The 16,257-nt window shown below is 42.5% G+C and overlaps 1 protein-coding gene across 1 annotated transcript in view; it reads left to right on the top strand.

The window, feature by feature from the left end:
- kcmf1 (potassium channel modulatory factor 1) overlaps positions 1-15,930 on the top strand; it is a 106,135-nt gene extending 90,205 nt beyond the window's left edge. The window contains exons 5-7 of the mRNA XM_055632695.1: positions 3,006-3,180; positions 8,960-9,242; positions 15,314-15,930. Of these exons, the coding sequence (XP_055488670.1) occupies positions 3,006-3,180; positions 8,960-9,242; positions 15,314-15,575 (720 nt within the window). The 3' untranslated portion in view covers positions 15,576-15,930. The remainder of the gene's footprint in view (positions 1-3,005; positions 3,181-8,959; positions 9,243-15,313) is intronic.
- Positions 15,931-16,257: the final 327 nt, after the last annotated feature.

Raw genomic sequence — 16,257 nt, 5'->3', positions numbered from 1 at the left:
ATGGATATTTTGATGATCATTCCAAAATCTTGTTCTTGTGGATTATAGAGCAACAAATGTGGTCTCAATATTTAAGAAAAGGAGAGAAAGAACAATTACAGTGCATTCAGAAAGTATTCAGACCCCTTCACTTTTCCCACATTTTGTTACGTTACAGCCTTATTCTAAAATGGATTAAATCCTTTTTTTTAATCAATCTATATACAATAATAAAAAAGTGAAAACGGGTGTTTAGAAATTTTTGCAAAGTAATTAAAAATAAATAACTGAAATATCTCATTTACATACGTATTCAGACCCTTTACTCAGTACTTTGTGGAGGCACCTTGGGCAGCGATTACAGCCTCAAGTCTTCTTGGGTATGACGCTACAAGCTTGGCACACCAGTATTTGGGTAATTTCTCTCATTCTTCTCTGCAGATCCATTCAAGCTCTGTCAGATTGGATGGGGAGCGTCGATGCACAACTATTTTCAGGTCCCTCCAGAGATATTCGATCAGGTTCAAGTCCAGGCTCTAGCTGGGCCACTCAAGGACATTCATAGACTTGTCACAAAGCCACTCCTGTGTTGTCTTGGCTGTGTGCTTAGGGTCGTTGTCCAGTTGGAAGGTGAACCTCTGCCCCGACTGAGGTCCTGAATGCTCTGGAACAGGTTTTCATCAAGGATCTCTCTGTACTTTGCTCCGTTCATCTTTTCCTTGATACTGACTAGTCTCCCAGTTCCTGCCGCTGAAAAACATCCCACAGCAAGATGCTGCACCACCATGCTTCACCATAGGTATGGTATTGGCCAGGTGCCACTCTCTGCGTGAGCCTGGTTTCCTCCCTTAGGCGTGACGCTGGACTCCCTAACATCGGGAACAATCTCGCTGCATTCAGGCCAAAGATTACATAGAAATCAGACATAAAACTCATGAAATTATATGTGCAAAAGTTCAATCTCGGTTTCATCAGACCAGAAAGGAATCAGCCTGGTGAACGTCTCTGCATGGCAATAATGTCTTTCAGATTTGGAGAAAAACTGTACCAAGCGGGTGGTCTGTACAACTGCAGTAGAACCTTCCTGCTCCTATACTCAAATCCTTTTGCAATGAAAGCTAACATACCATTTGTTTTCTTTACTGCCTGCTGCACCTGCATGCCTACCTTCAATGACTGGTATACCATGACACCCAGGTCTCGCTGCATCTCCCCCTTTCCCAATCGGCCACCAATTAAGGTCTGATTGTGGCGTGCTGCAGATATAGTTGGCTTTCTGGAAGTTTCTCCCATCTCCACAGAGGAACTCTGGAGCTCTGTCAGAGTGATGATTGGGTTCTTGGTCATCTCCCTGACCAAGGCCCTTCTCCCCTGATTGCTCAGTTTGGCCGGGTGGTTTTAAAGTTCTTCCATTTAAGAATGACAGAGGCCACTGTGCTCTTCGGGACCTGCAATGCTGCAGAAATAGTTTTATACCCTTCCCCAGATCTGTGTCTCGACACAATCCTGTGTCGGAGGTCTATGGACAATTACTTCGTCTTCATGGCTTGGTTTTTGCTCTGACATGCACTGTCAACTGTGGGACCTTATATAGACAGGTGTGTGCCTTTTCAAATCATGTACAATCAATTTAATTCACCACTTGTGGAATCCAATCAAGTTGTAGAAACATCTCAATTCAAGGATAATTAATGAAAACAGGATGCACCAAAGCTCAATTTTGAGTGTCATAGCAAAGGGTCTGAATACTTATGTAAATCTGATATTTCATTTATTTATTTTTAATTACTTTGCAAAAATTTCTGAACACCTGTTTTCGCTTTATTATTATCATGAGGTATTGTGTGTAGATTTATGATTTAAAAAAATGAATTTAATCCATTTTAGAATAAGGCTGTAACGTAACAAAATGTGGAAAAAGTGAAGGGGTACTTTCTGAATGCACTGTAGTTTTACTTGTTGGCTTAATGCCAGTGTCAGGGAAATTGCTCAAATTACAATGAAATATATAATAACCAAACTTGAAAATAATTTAATTGAGCAGTGTAAATGTGGATTTATGAAGCGAAAATCATGTTTGACTAGAATTGTAGAGATATACAGCATGGAATCAGGCCCTTTGGTCCAACTTGTCTATGTTGGCCAAGTTGCCAAGCTGCACTTGTCCCATTTTCCTGCATTTGCCCATATCCTTCTTAAACCTTTCCTATCCACGTACTTGTCTAAATGCCTGATTAAATATTCTAATTGTCCCTGCTTCTCAGAGTCCTTTGGCTGCTCGTTCGATATATGCTCTACCCTGTGTGTAAAAATAAATGTTCATCAAGTTCCTTTTAAATCTTCCCCCTATCATCTTAAACCTATGCCCTCTAGTTTTAGACTTCCCTACACTGTGAAAAAGATGGACCATATACCTTTTCAATGCCCCTCATGATTTTATATGCCTCCAAGTTCACCCCTCAACATCCTGTGCTCCAGGAAAAAAGAGAGCCAGCCTGTTAAATGGATATTACATTATTTGATAAAAATGTAGTTGAATACAAGTATTTAAATACAGGAGCAAGGAAGTCTCATTTCAGTTGTGTCTCAATGTGAGAAAGTATGTGCTTGTCCTGGATGGAGTACAGTGAAGATTTACTAGCCTGGTCCCATTGATGGCAGGTTTGGTATATGTGGAGAAATTGACTAGAGTGGAACTATATTTTTTAGAGTTGAAAAGAATGAAATAATTGAGGCTTTAAAATATTTTATAAGGCTTGACAGACTAGATGAAGGATCTTTTTACAGAATTTATTCATTGTATATACATCTTTGTGTTTACATACATGTATGTCAATTCCTTGAAAATGAAACTTTGATGCGTATCTCAAATGTTTTGGTAGTGATTTGCAGATTCTGAAAGGGTGATTTTCTTACACTCAGTGCTCTAATGCAGGAGATATAGTCAATATAATAATTACTCTATCAATTTTAATTTGTTGGAAATTTTCATTCCCATTTATTGCATTTCCTTAATGATTATTTATGATGAATCCAGTGGTGTTCGACACGTACGTAGGATGTTTCATCCTGGCCGAGGCCTTGGAGGACCGCGTGCTCGTAGATCAAACATGCACTTTACTAGCAGTTCCACTGGTGGACTTTCGTCCTCACAAAGTTCATATTCTCCAAGCAATAGGGAAGCTATGGATCCAATAGCTGGTAAGTGTAAATTTCTAATGATGTATATAATAACAGAATGATATTGGGCTAAAAATACAGTACGAGATAGCTGACTTGAAAGACAAAGCTGTTGTCTGGCCTCTGCAAGGTAAAGATCCTGTGCCAGACTCCCACGGCATTTCCATGGTCTGCAGGTTTAATGATAAGATCAAGATTGATCAGAAGTGGATAGGGTGCTGCACGTTCACAGCTGGTAAGGTCATTATAAAATAAGACTGAGATTCTTGAATGCAATGTGCTGATATGTTTATTAGCAAACAATTCAATTTATATTCATTGCAATCAAATGTCAGGAGTAAATATTTGAAAAATGTAAAAGAAAATGAATGACTGTTACAAGATTATTGCAGTTGTACACAATGGGTAAGTGCTAGAATAGTAATTGAGAGGCTAGATTAAAGACACAAGTTCAGATTTCTTCATGACAACTTGGAAAGTTAAAATCAGAAACATATAAAATTACAAAAGGACTGGACAAGTTAGATGCAGGAAAAATGTTCCCAATGTTAGGCGAGTCCAGAACCAGGGGTCACAGTCTTAGAATAAAGGGGAGGCCATTTAAGACTGAGGTGAGAAAAAACTTTTTCACCCAGAGAGTTGTTAATTTATAGAATTCCCTGCCACATAGGGCAGTGGAGGCCAAGTCACTGGATGGATTTAAGAGATAGTTAGATAGAGCTCTAGGGGCTAGTGGAATCAAGTGATATGGGGAGAAGGCAGGCACGGGCTATTGATTGGGGACGATCAGCCATGAAATCTTGAAATCTGGAATCTGAATTATGAACGTTAGCTATCATTGGAAACTAGTTTGCATCTCTTTTTGATTGTTTAAATTCTCTTTACATGTTAAACAGATCAGGCTGTGCATAATTAATAGTCAATTAGTTGCCAAGTCTGTTGTCACTTACCTGATTCCTTACCTTTGCTGGCTGGCTTGTTTAAGGTTTCATGTATTTATTTTAAATATTGAGCACTTGTTTCAAACGCTGTTCTTCAGCTGCACAAAGCATCTGAATTTAGCAGTGGTATTGTAAATTGCTTCAACTCTGTTCCTTTTTTTTTTAAATTTCAAAATAGACTTTATTCAATTGATAAATATAAACAGTTCATGAACCATGCGAAAAAAATTCATCCGACATTTTCGGAGACTATACAAATTGTTCAATACAATTTTTTTACATTTGCCAAATTCCACCAAACTGTCCCCCACCCGTGCCACTCTGTGGCCTCTGTCCAAGTAATAAATATATACAGTGCGTGCGAAAAATTCATCCGATATTTTCGTAGGCTATACAAATTGTTCAATACAGTTTATACATCTTTTAAATTCCACGAAAAAGTCCCCCACCCGTGCCACTCATGTGGCCCCCTGGCGTGGGATACCTTCCCTTAATTTGATGGGCGTCTCCACCATACTGTGCCCCCAATGTCCAGCAGCGGAAGGACCCTAGACTGTGGCTCCCCCACCGAGCCTTGGCGTTGGCTGCACCAAGCTTCAGTGAGTTCCTTAGCACGTACTCCTGCAGTCTGCAGCGGGCCAGCCGGCAACATTCCCTGACGGACATCTCGCTCTGCTGGGTGGTGCTTCAACTCTGTTCCGTTGTTATTGTCGTGTAGCTTTTGGAGCCATGAATTCTTTATTCACTGAACCCCCATGTGGATATAATTATTGCCATCTCATTACATACAGGTTATGTGAGAGGAAGTAATTCCTTTGAACTGTCATGTTTCATATTGTTCTGAGGTATCAGCCTCGAGATATGTAGAATCTTGCAGGCCTAATACCAACCCATATCAACTTCTGGAATTGTATGTAAAATTGAAGATTTTTGCAGTGTTTCTCTGCTTGCAGGACTCTTGCAAGTTAATCTCTTGACAGAATGAATACATCTCACCTCTTTATCCTTGGATCAGCTGATTCATTCAAAGATTTCCTTGGCATAGGAAAAGGGATTGGTCATTTAACCCCATGGGCCTATTCTACTATTCAGTTAGATCTTGGTTATAACTTTACGTCTAGGCCGCATCTGCACCCAGGGTGAGGTGTTCCATACCAGGACATCAGAGATGTCCTCATTCTTCAGGGAAAGAGGGTTCCCCTCTTCCACTATAGATGAGGCTCTCACCAGGGTCTCTTCTATACCCCATGACTTTGCTCTTACTCCCCCCCCACCCCCCCCCCCCCCCCCCCCCTCGTAACATGGGCAGAGTCCCTCTTGTCCTCACCTTCCACCCTACCAGCCTTCACATACGACAAATAATCCTCCAACATTTTCGCCACCTCCAACGTGATCCCACCACTTGCCACATCTTCCCGTCTCCTCCTCTGTCTGCTTTCCGCAGAGACCTCTCCCTCCGTAATTCCCTGGTCAATTCGTCCCTGCCCACCCAAACCACCCCCTCTCTGGGCACTTTTCCTTGCAACCGCAGGAAATGCTACACTTGTCGCTTTACCTCCCCCCTTGACTCCATTCTAGGAACCAAGCAGTCTTTCCAGGTGCGGCAGAGGTTCACCTGCATCTCCTCCAACCTCATCTATTGCATCCACTGCTCTAGATGTCAGCTGCTCTACATCGGTGAGACCAAGCAAAGGCTTGGCGATCGCTTCGCCAAACACCTCCGCTCGGTTCCCAACCTGATCTCCCGGTGGCTCAGCACTTCAACTCCCCCTCCCATTCCAAATCCGACCTTTCTGTCCTGGGCCTCCTCCATGGCCAGAGTGAGGACAACTGTAAATTGGAGGAGCAGCACCGTATATTTTGCTTGGGCAGTTTGCATTCCAGCGGTATGTACATTGACTTCACTTATTTCAGGTAGTCGCTGCTTTCTCCTCCCTTCTCAGCTCTCCCTCAGCCCACTGGTTTCACCTCTTCCTTTATTCTTCCCACTCCACCCCCTCCCCCCCACCCTCACATCAGTCTGAAGAAAGGTTTCAACCCGAAACGTTGCCTATTTCCTTGGCTCCATAGATGCTGCCTCACCCGCTGAGTTTCTCCAGCATTTTTGTCTGCCTATAATTGTAACTACATTTCTTTGACTTTGAATCATATTTACTGCTGCCCTTGACAAAAAATCATCATTTTCTGGATTCTCCTACTAGGGGAAACTGTTATTTTTATTTGTATCCATTTTCTATTGTAAGTTGAAGATAGACACAAAAAGTTGGAGTAACTCAGCAGGTCAGGTGAAAATGATAGGTGAAGATTCTGGTTGAGACATTTTAAGTTGCTGAATTCCCCCAATTCCCCTAGTGCAAGGATGTAAAACCAAAGCTTATACAACCTGTTAAAATAATATAAATGTTTCAATTCTGGTTACTCTGGAAGGATCTGGTGATCGAGCATTACTGCAAAATTTACTGCTACACGCAGCTTCAACATTTCTATCTGAGTCCTAATCACATTCTCTTGCACCAGACACAAAGTATGTTTGTCATGTTTGGTTTCCAAGCCAATGCAAGCTTAAATCTTCCAACTAAGCTTCAACACAATCTTTGACAACATACAAATCTGTTCTCTCCCCTCTTTCCTCTGAACTCCTTTTTCACGTGGTCACTTCTGATGCTACTCGTGGCCCCAGTTATATCTTCGTCATCCACCCCCCGGCCTCTCCCTCTCAAATGCTGATTAGTCTATCCTCAGCAGAGGCCACACATCTGAAATGTTGCACCCACACCTCAATGAGTTCCAAGCACACCATGATGTTGAGTATATAATTAAAAGGTACTGCAGATATTGGTTTATACCAAAGATAGGCAAAAAATTGCTGGAGTAATTCAGCAGATCAGGCAGTATCTCTGGAGAAAATGGACAGGTCGGGACCCATCTTCAGACAGATTCAGTGTGATCTGCCTGAAGACAGGATCTTGGAAGGCCGGTGCATGGCTCCTTGAAGGTGGAGTCGCAGGTAGATAGGGTGGTCGTAAAGGCTTTTGGCACATTGGCCTTAGAAATAGGGAGGTCATGTTGCAGTTGTATAAGACACAGATGAGGCTACATTTACAGTATTGTGTTCAGTTCTGGACACTATGTTATAGGAAAGATGTCAGGATGTCAAGCTGGAAAGGGTACAAAGAAGATTTACGACCAGTGTCTGAGCTATAGGGAGAGGTTGCGTAGGCTGGTACTCTTTTCCTTGGGACGCGGGAGGATGAGGGGTGATCTTATAGAGGTGTATAAAATCTTGAGAGGAATAGATTGGGTAGATGCTCAGAGTCTCTTGCTTAGAATAGGCGAATCGTGGACAAGGACATAGGATTAAGTTGAAGGGGAATAGATTTAATAGGAATCTGAGGGGTAACTTTTTCACACAAAGGGTGATGGGGGTATGGAACAAACTGCCAGAGGAGGTAGTTGAGGCAGGGACTATCTGAACATTTAAGAAACAGTTAGACAGGTACATGGAGAGGACAGATTTGGAGGCATATGGGCCAAAGGCGGGCAGATGGGACTAGTGTAGCTGGGAAATGTTGGTCGATGTGGGCAAGTTCGGCCGAAGGACCTGTTTTCACGTTCAACACTCTATGACTCTGACTCTATAAACTTGTGTCCACTGATAGACCTCTCTGAGTCTCCACACTCCTCTTCCTCATGGAGGTTTAGGCTTATTATTGTCACATGTACCAAGGTACAGTAAAAAGCTTTGTTTGCATGCTATCCAAACAGATCAGATATACCATATGTCTAGAAAAGAACTCGTTTCTTTTAAATTGAAGGTAGACACAAAATGTTGGAGTAACTCAGTGGGACAGCAGCATCTCTGTAGAGAAGGAATGAGTGACGTTTCGGGTCGAGACCCTTTTTCAGGCTGATGTCAGGGTAGTGGGCGGTTCAGAGATAAAATGTAGTAGGAGACAGTAAGACTGGTGGGGGAACTGGGAAGGGGGAGAGGATGGAAAGCAAGGGCTACTTGAAGTTAGAGAAGTCGATGTTCATACCGCTGGGGTGTAAGCTACCCAAGTAAAATATGAGATGCTGTTCCTCCAATTTGCGCTGGGCCTCACTCTGACAATGGAGGAGGCCCAGGTCAGATTGGGAATGGGAGGGGGGGTTAAAGTGCTGAGCAACCGGGAGATCAGATATACCATGTAGATACAATCAGTTAAAACTAAAATATAATAGTGCAAAGGGATAGATAAAGAGTGCAGAATCTAGTTCTGAGCATTGTAGAACTACAGTTCATAATCAAAGTCCAATCTCCTCAATTGGGTAGAGGTGAATCGAACAGCACAGTAGTTTGTGGAAGGACTGTTCCGAAGCCTGATGACAGAGGGGAAGAAGCTGTTCCTGAGTCTGGTGCTGCGCGCTTTCAAGCTCCGAAGCAAGGAGAAGGGAGAATGACCGGGTTGGGACAAATCTTTGATTCTGTTGGCTGCTTGAAAAATAGATGGACTCAATGGTGGGAAGTCTGGTCTGTGTGATGGACATGGCTACATCCACAACTGCAATTTCTGATGGTCTTGGGCAGAGCTGTTACCAAGCCAAGCTGTGATGCAACCTGACAGTATGCTTGGTGTGGTGCATCTGTAGACCAGCACCATGTGGTAGCCGATGTGCATTAGTGATTCTATGTATAAAGAAATCGGGCACGAGCATCTTGCGTTCTTTAGGACGAACGAGTCATCCTCAATTTGACTCAACTGAACCACTACCTTTCTCTGCAGGCTCTGATAGATCTGTAATGTATGTTCTACTGTTTTCTATTTATCTTTGACAATTTATCAACTTGCTCTTAAATAATTTATTTGTATTGGTTGCAGAACTGTTATCGCAGTTATCAGGTGTGAGACGCTCTGCTGGAGGACAACTAAACTCCTCTGGCCCTTCTGCTTCTCAATTACAACAGCTGCAAATGCAGCTGCAGTTGGAGAGGCAGCAGGCACAGGCAGCACGACAGCAGCTGGAGTCTGCACGTAATGCAACAAGACGCACCAACACCGGCAGCCTCAGCACCACAGTCACACAGACTACAGTGACCAACAACACAATCACCACAGAAAACAGCCACCAAGCCTCCCAAAATTCCCAGTTCTTGCTCACGAGGTAAGTAAGCCCATTGGGATAACAGATGTAAAGGAATTTAACAAGATAGTTTTGCCTTATGAAACAAGATAAACCGTAACATTTATCCATTTTCTTCCCGCTATTATTTTGTAATCGTACTTATATGTTAATGTGGGAATGGGAGGGGGAATTTAGCAACCGGAAGATTTAGCAACCGGGAGATCAGGTAGGTTTAGACAGGCTGAGGGAGGTGTTCAGCGAAACGATCGGCGAGCCTGCGCTTGGTCTCACCAATATATAGGAATCCACTCCTGGAATAACGGATACAGTAGATGAGGTTGGCGGAGATGCAAGTGAACCTCTGCCTCACCTAAAAAGACTGTTAGGGTCCTTGGATGGAGTTGAGGGAGGATGTATAGGGCCAGGTGTTCCATCTCCTGCAGTCGGAGAGGAAGGTACCTGGGGAAGGGGTGGTTTGGGTGGGAAGGGACGAGTTAACCAGGGAGTTGCAGAGGGAACGGTCTCTGGAAAGGGGTGGAGATGGGAAGATGTGGCTAGTGGTGGGATCTCGTTGGAGCTGGCGAAAATGTCAGAGGATTGTGTGCTGTATGCAACAGCTGATGGGGTGAAAGGTGAGGAACTGTCCCTGTTGCGACAGGGGGGAGGGGGAGCAAGAGCGGAGTTACGGGATATCGAGGAGACCCTAGCGAGGGCCTCATCTATGATGGAAGAGGTGCACCCCCGTTCCCTTAAAGAATGAGGACATCTCAGATGCCCTGACATGGGACGCCTCATCTTGGGCCGAGATATGGCGCAGACGGAGAAATTGGGAGTAGGGGATAGAGTCTTTGCAGGGCCCATACAGCTGCCCGTGGCTACACCTTGGATTTGGAGAAAGTGGGTGGAGTTGAAAGATAAGTTGTTAAGAGTAAGGACCAGCTCTGCTAGGCGGAGGAGAGGGTTTGCAGAAGGAAATTGGCTGGTTCTGTGTTCGAGGAAGAAATGGAGGGATTTAAGATCTTCCAGGTGGGGGATTGAGGTGTAGAGTGACTGAACATCCATACTAAAGATGAGGGAGCTTGAGCCTGGAAAACATAAGTGATTGAAGAGAAGAAGGGTATGTGAGGTGTCTTGGACATGGGTAAGGAGGGATTGGACCAGGGGGGATAGGATGGAATCGAGGTATGTGGACATTAATTCAGTGGGACAGGAGCAAGCAGAAACAATGGGTCAGCCAGGGCAGTACTGTTTATGAATTTTGGGGAGAAGATAAAACTGGGTCTTGATGGTTCTCGATCTCCTTCCTGTACTCCGTCTCATCATTATTTGATATCCGGCCGACAGTGGTGGTGTCGTCTGTGAATTAGAAAATCTAATTGAGATTTGTACATGGCCGCACAGTTGTGTGTGTGCAAGGAGTATAGAAGGGGACTGAGAACCAGTGTTGAGGATTATCGTAGGCGATGTTTGTCCCCTATCCTCGCTGATTGCGGTCTGTTGGTCACGAAGTCGAGGATCTAGTTGCAGAGATGAGTGCCGACACCAAGTCTCACGAGTTTGGTGATAAGTTTGGATGGTATGATGGTGCTAAAGGCAGAGAGAATTGTAGCAATGATTCAGGTCTATGTGTGCATGACATCCAAATGGAGGATTTTATTTTCTTGTGACAATTGATAGTTCACTTCTGTCTTTCTGTTACATTGCCTCTTAATATCATTGTGCACAGAGGCTGTAGAAGGTATTCTTTAAATCTCCCCAAAATGATTAGAGATTAAGTGGAAGCATCGGCTGCTAAATCACTGTGTTAAACCTATTCTTTACCTTGAGCTGATTTGTCACTCCTTTTTCTTCTGTAGACTGTATTTTAAACAGTTCACATTGCTCCTCCTGTATGACATTTAAAGTACTTCCCTTGGTGTTGTTCATTTTTTCAATGCTTACTTGTAGGTAGACACAAAATGCTGGAGTAACTCAGTGGGCCAGGCAGCATCTCTGGAGAGAAGGAAAGGGTGATGTTTCGGGTCGAGACCTTCGTCAGACTGATGTCAGGGTAGTGGGCGGGACAGATAGAATGTAGTCGGAGACAGCAAGACAAGGGTCTCGACCCGAAATGTCATCCATTCCTTCTCTCCAGAGATGCTGCCTGTCCTGCTGAGTTACTCCAACATGTTTTATTATTAATGTTTAATGTTTTATGTGTCATTCCTAACTGTCACTGTATGTCGTTGTCACATGCGGGCAGAGCACCAAGGCAAATTCCTTTGTATGCGAAGTGTTTAAGAGGGAACTGCAGATGCTGGAGAATCGAAGGTTACACAGAAAAGCTGGAGAAACTCAGCGGGTGCAGCAGCATCTATAGCTCCATAGATGCTGCTGCACCCGCTGAGTTTCTCCAGCTTTTCTGTGTATCCTTGTATGCGAATACTTGGCCAATAAACTTATTCATTCATTCATTCATTTTGTGTCTACGTTCGATTTAAACCAGCATCTGCAGTTCTTTCCTACTGCTTACTTGTAAGTTAAGTCCTCAGCTGCAGTGTTGCTCCTATTTGTCTAAGTCTTCCCCTCAAAGAATCCCTTCGGTTTGAGATTGACTAGCTTCTACTTGTTCTATGGGTTATGAGGTGGCTGGTTAAGCTAATGTGGGACCGGCAGACTTTGCCAAAGATGGAGTGGGAGGTGCTTAATGAATGGGGGGTTGGGGGGGAGATGGAGTTAGTGTGGGAGATGGTATGCTCTTTCTGACATGTACTCTGAGTTTCCGCATGCCGCCAATAAGTAGATTTGAGATTTTATATGCTATCCCAAGTGCTCTTTCCCCATTTCATTTGGTGATGGCCTAGGGATTACTCAAGTAGATGTGGTGTTATATTCCTTCACAGATTGACTGCTGGTAATGGATCCCATGGATTTAGTCATTGTATATATGCTGAGTTATGCTGGCAGCTGATTGAGATGTTCCTGCCCCTGAGGAATGAATAGCATGAATCAACTGGGCATGTGCATCGAGATTCACCATCTGCAGAGTATCGTAGATGGTATTATGCCTGCAAGGGTCAGTGGCTGAAGATTCTTCCAAGGTTTTCAAGGGAGGTGCTAGGCTCTGGACTAAGCATTATGTTTTGGGAAGCATGGCTGCTAGGACTGGCAGGCAGGCAGTCAGGGAATGGACCTGAAGAAAACGGGTAGCGTGTGTGTTGCCGTGCTTCAAAGATGCGAACAGTTGGAAGTGCTTGGGGGAGGGTGGTTGAGTTGGGGGATTGAGAAGGAAAGGAAAAGGAACTTGGCTGAAGGGAAATTATTTGAGTGAAGGGGAGGGAGGTATTTAGGAGAAGTGGCTTGGGTGCAAAATCTGATTGAGGAAAGGAGGAAGGGTTCAAAATAAAGGTTATGGGGCTCATATAGAAAGAATGGTTCATAACTGAGACAAAGACCCATCATTTATTTATTTGCCTCTGTACTCCACAATTTGAGATTTGTAATAGAAAAAAATACATGTGGTTAAAGTGTACATTGTCAGGTTTTATTAAAGGGTATTTTTTATACATTTTGGTTTCACCATGTAGAAATTACAGTTGTGTTTATACATAGTCCCCCCATTTCAAGGCACCATAATGTTTGGGACACATGGCTTCACAGGTGTTTGTAAAAATTGTTCAGGTGTGTTTAATTGCCTCCTTAATGCAGGTATAAGAGAGCTCTCAGCACCTAGTCTTTCCTCCAGTCTTTCCATCAGCTTTAGAAACTTTTATTGCTGTTTATCAACATGAGGACCAAAGTTGTGCCAATGAAAGTCAAAGAAGCCATTATGAGACTGAGAAATAAGAATAAAACTGTTGGAGACATCAGCCAAACCTTAGGCTTACCAAAATCAACTGTTTGGAACATCGTAAGGAGAAAGAGAGCACTGGTGAGCTTACTAATCACAAAGGGACTGGCAGTCCAAGGAAGACCTCCACAGCTGATGACAGAAGAATTCTCTCTATAATAAAGAAAAATCCCCAAGCACCTGTCCGACAGATCAGAAACACTGTTCAGGAGTCAGGTGTGGATTTGTCAATGATCACTGTCCGCAGAAGACTTCATGAACAAAAATACAGAAGCTACATTGCAAGATGCAAACCACCGGTTAGCCGCAAAAATAGGATGACCAGGTTACAGTTTGCCAAGAAGTACTCAAAAGAGCAACCACCGTTCTGGAAAAAGGTCTTGTAGACAGATGGGACGAAGATTAACTTATATCAGAGTGATGGCAAGAGCAAAGTATGGAGGAGAGAAGGAACTGCCCAAGATCCAAAGCATGCCACCTCATCTGTGAAACACGGTGGTGGGGGTGTTATGGCCTGAACATGTATGGCTGCTGAAGGTACTGGCTCACTTACCTTCATTGATGGAACAACTGCTGATGGGAGTAGCATAATGAATTCTGAAGTGTATAGACACATCTTATCTGCTCAAGTTCAAACAAATGCTGGTGGTTCATTCTACAATAAGACAATAATCCCAAACATACTTCTAAAGCACCAAAGGAGTTTTTCAAAGCTAAAAAATGGTCAATTCTTGAGTGGCCAACTCAATCACCCGATCTCAACCCAATTGAGCATGCCTTTTAGATGCTGAAGAGAAAACTGAAGGGGACTAGCCCCCAAAACAATCATAAGCTAAAGATGGCTGTAAAACGGGCCTGGCAGAGCATCACCAGAGAAGACACCCAGCAACTGGTGATGTCCATGAATCGCAGACTTCAAGCAGTCGTTGCTTGCAAAGGATATGTAACAAAATACTAAACATGACTACTCTCATTTACATGACATTGCTGTGTCCCAAACATTATGGTGTCTTGGAATGGGGGGACTATGTATAAACACTGCTGTAATTTCTACATGGTGAAACCAGAATGTATAAAAAATGGTCTTTATTAAAATCTGACCACGTGCACTTTAACCACATGAGATTTTTTTCTATTATAAATCTCAAATTGTGGAGTACAGAGGCAAATAAATAAATGATGGGTCTTTGTCCCAAACATTATGGAGGGCACTGTATGTGCTTGCAATGTTTGTGTCTGCACATGTGTGGTTGCTCGGGCTATGAGGCAGAACCTGGCTTTCCGTTGGACAACCTTGTCATTGAATTAAGACTTCTCTGGTGTGCAAAAAACATCCAACTAAGATTTTTTTTGGAATAAAGAAGATTGAGAAAAAGTCTAATGTAGGTTATGACTTATTTAGATAGGATTAGAAGGAAGCTGATAGTTTCTGGACTAGATTTTAAAATGTTACTGCCAAAAGATTGAAGGCAAACATATTATGGAGAGATTAGTTGTTATCTGGAATTAATTGCCTGTACGAGTAAAGAAACTGAATCCATCAAGGCTTTCAAAAGTGAATTGAATAGACACAAGAATAATTGCAGGGCTATGAGGAAAGAGTGATTGAAAAGGACTGATGGGATTCATATTCTGGAATACACCCGATGGGCCAAATGGCCACTACCTTAACAGGTCAACGTTTTTATCATTGTGTCATAATGTATTCAGATTTTAGTATTAATGTGATATCGGTGTATAAATAAATTAATAATTTTTATCGTAATCATTGCAGGTATTTAATCAAAACTAAATTGGTGGGCACCACTGGCTTTATTTTCCTGTTGGATATTTATTTTGGTGATTAAAGCAGTTTGTTCAGCCGATTTAAAAGTAAATAGAGGATAATTCTGGATAGAAGCTTAATATATGCCAGTTGCTATTTGTTTTATTTTATTGCAGTAGTTTTAGTTCTGAAAATTATTTCACCAGAAATGCAGGTATCCTCTGATGAGATTGCATTTATTTTTTTTGAGAAGCAAAGTTACTCGTTTCATTCAGTCTGTTGACCATTAAATTGTCATGAAAAGTTTTTTTTCCTTCATTTAAAAAGCAATCAGAAATGTGAGTTTGAATCCTGAATTTGCCTGGGATTCTTCCAGTGTTGTGCAAAAAAAAAGCTTTAAGATTAACATTTGACCAGGCAAAGAAAATTTGGTTGAAGGAAATCTGTACACTGTATGAAGTTTGTGTCAAACATTTTTTTGTCAGGGAATAAAATATATTTTGATGCTATCAACAGGTTGAATGAGCCGAAGATGTCTGAAGGAGAACGTCAATCACTGGAAAGTGAGCGAGCAGACCACAGCCTGTTTGTGCAGGAGCTTCTTCTCTCCACCCTGATGCGAGAAGAAAGTTCATCCTCAGATGAGGATGAGCGAGGGGAATTCACAGATTTTGGTGCTATTGGCTGTGTAGATATTATGCCTTTAGATGTTGCATTAGAAAATCTAAATTTAAAAGAGAGTAATAAAGGAAATGAGCCTCCGCCACATCCTCTTTGATGATGTCCCACTTTGCAGACAATGTCCTCTGTGCTGTAACTGCCAATGAAAGTGGACAACAGCTATCTTTGGGTTTGTTTGGTGATTGTAATTTCAGGTCTGTCACTCTTGTTACATTGTGTACATTCAAGGAAGAAAAAAAAATAAGATAATTGATTCCACTTACTAATTTTTACTTCTAGCAGGTAAATGTAGGTAGCAGTGCCAGAGGCAATCTCTGCTTCCTGTACCTTGACATACAAAAGGCTCTCCTAATACTCCACATTCAACCGAAGAGGAAAACAAATTGAAAAATCTCTAATGAAGCTGCTGTGTGTATTTATGAATATTAATGAATAAAACTGCTTGGATGGTTTACCTTAACTACTGCATGAGGTTTTTTGCGGAGTGCATGAGTTTTAGTAGCCTTGTCATTTCAAAAAAAGAAAATCCCAAAGCTTTCCTAAAAGATATTTAAAGGTTACCTGTCTAGAAATGACTAGCAATCACAAAGAGCTTGTTTTTCAAACGCGTTGTAGCTCTTGAATAATGGATAATTAAACACCTCATTACTCAGCTGTTTATCATGGTGCTTGTAATGCAAGCTCCGCAATGCCATCCTTTGTTAATGTTCTGAGTCTACCATTGCCATGGTGACTGTTGAATCATCTTGTAACATTTCAGCTTTTGAATGCTGTATTTT

This window comes from Leucoraja erinacea, chromosome 3 (assembly GCF_028641065.1).
Source record: "Leucoraja erinacea ecotype New England chromosome 3, Leri_hhj_1, whole genome shotgun sequence".
Taxonomy (NCBI): Eukaryota; Metazoa; Chordata; class Chondrichthyes; order Rajiformes; family Rajidae; genus Leucoraja; species Leucoraja erinaceus.
Note: the sequence above shows the minus strand (reverse complement) of the source record. Positions and strands in the feature narration are given on the sequence as shown.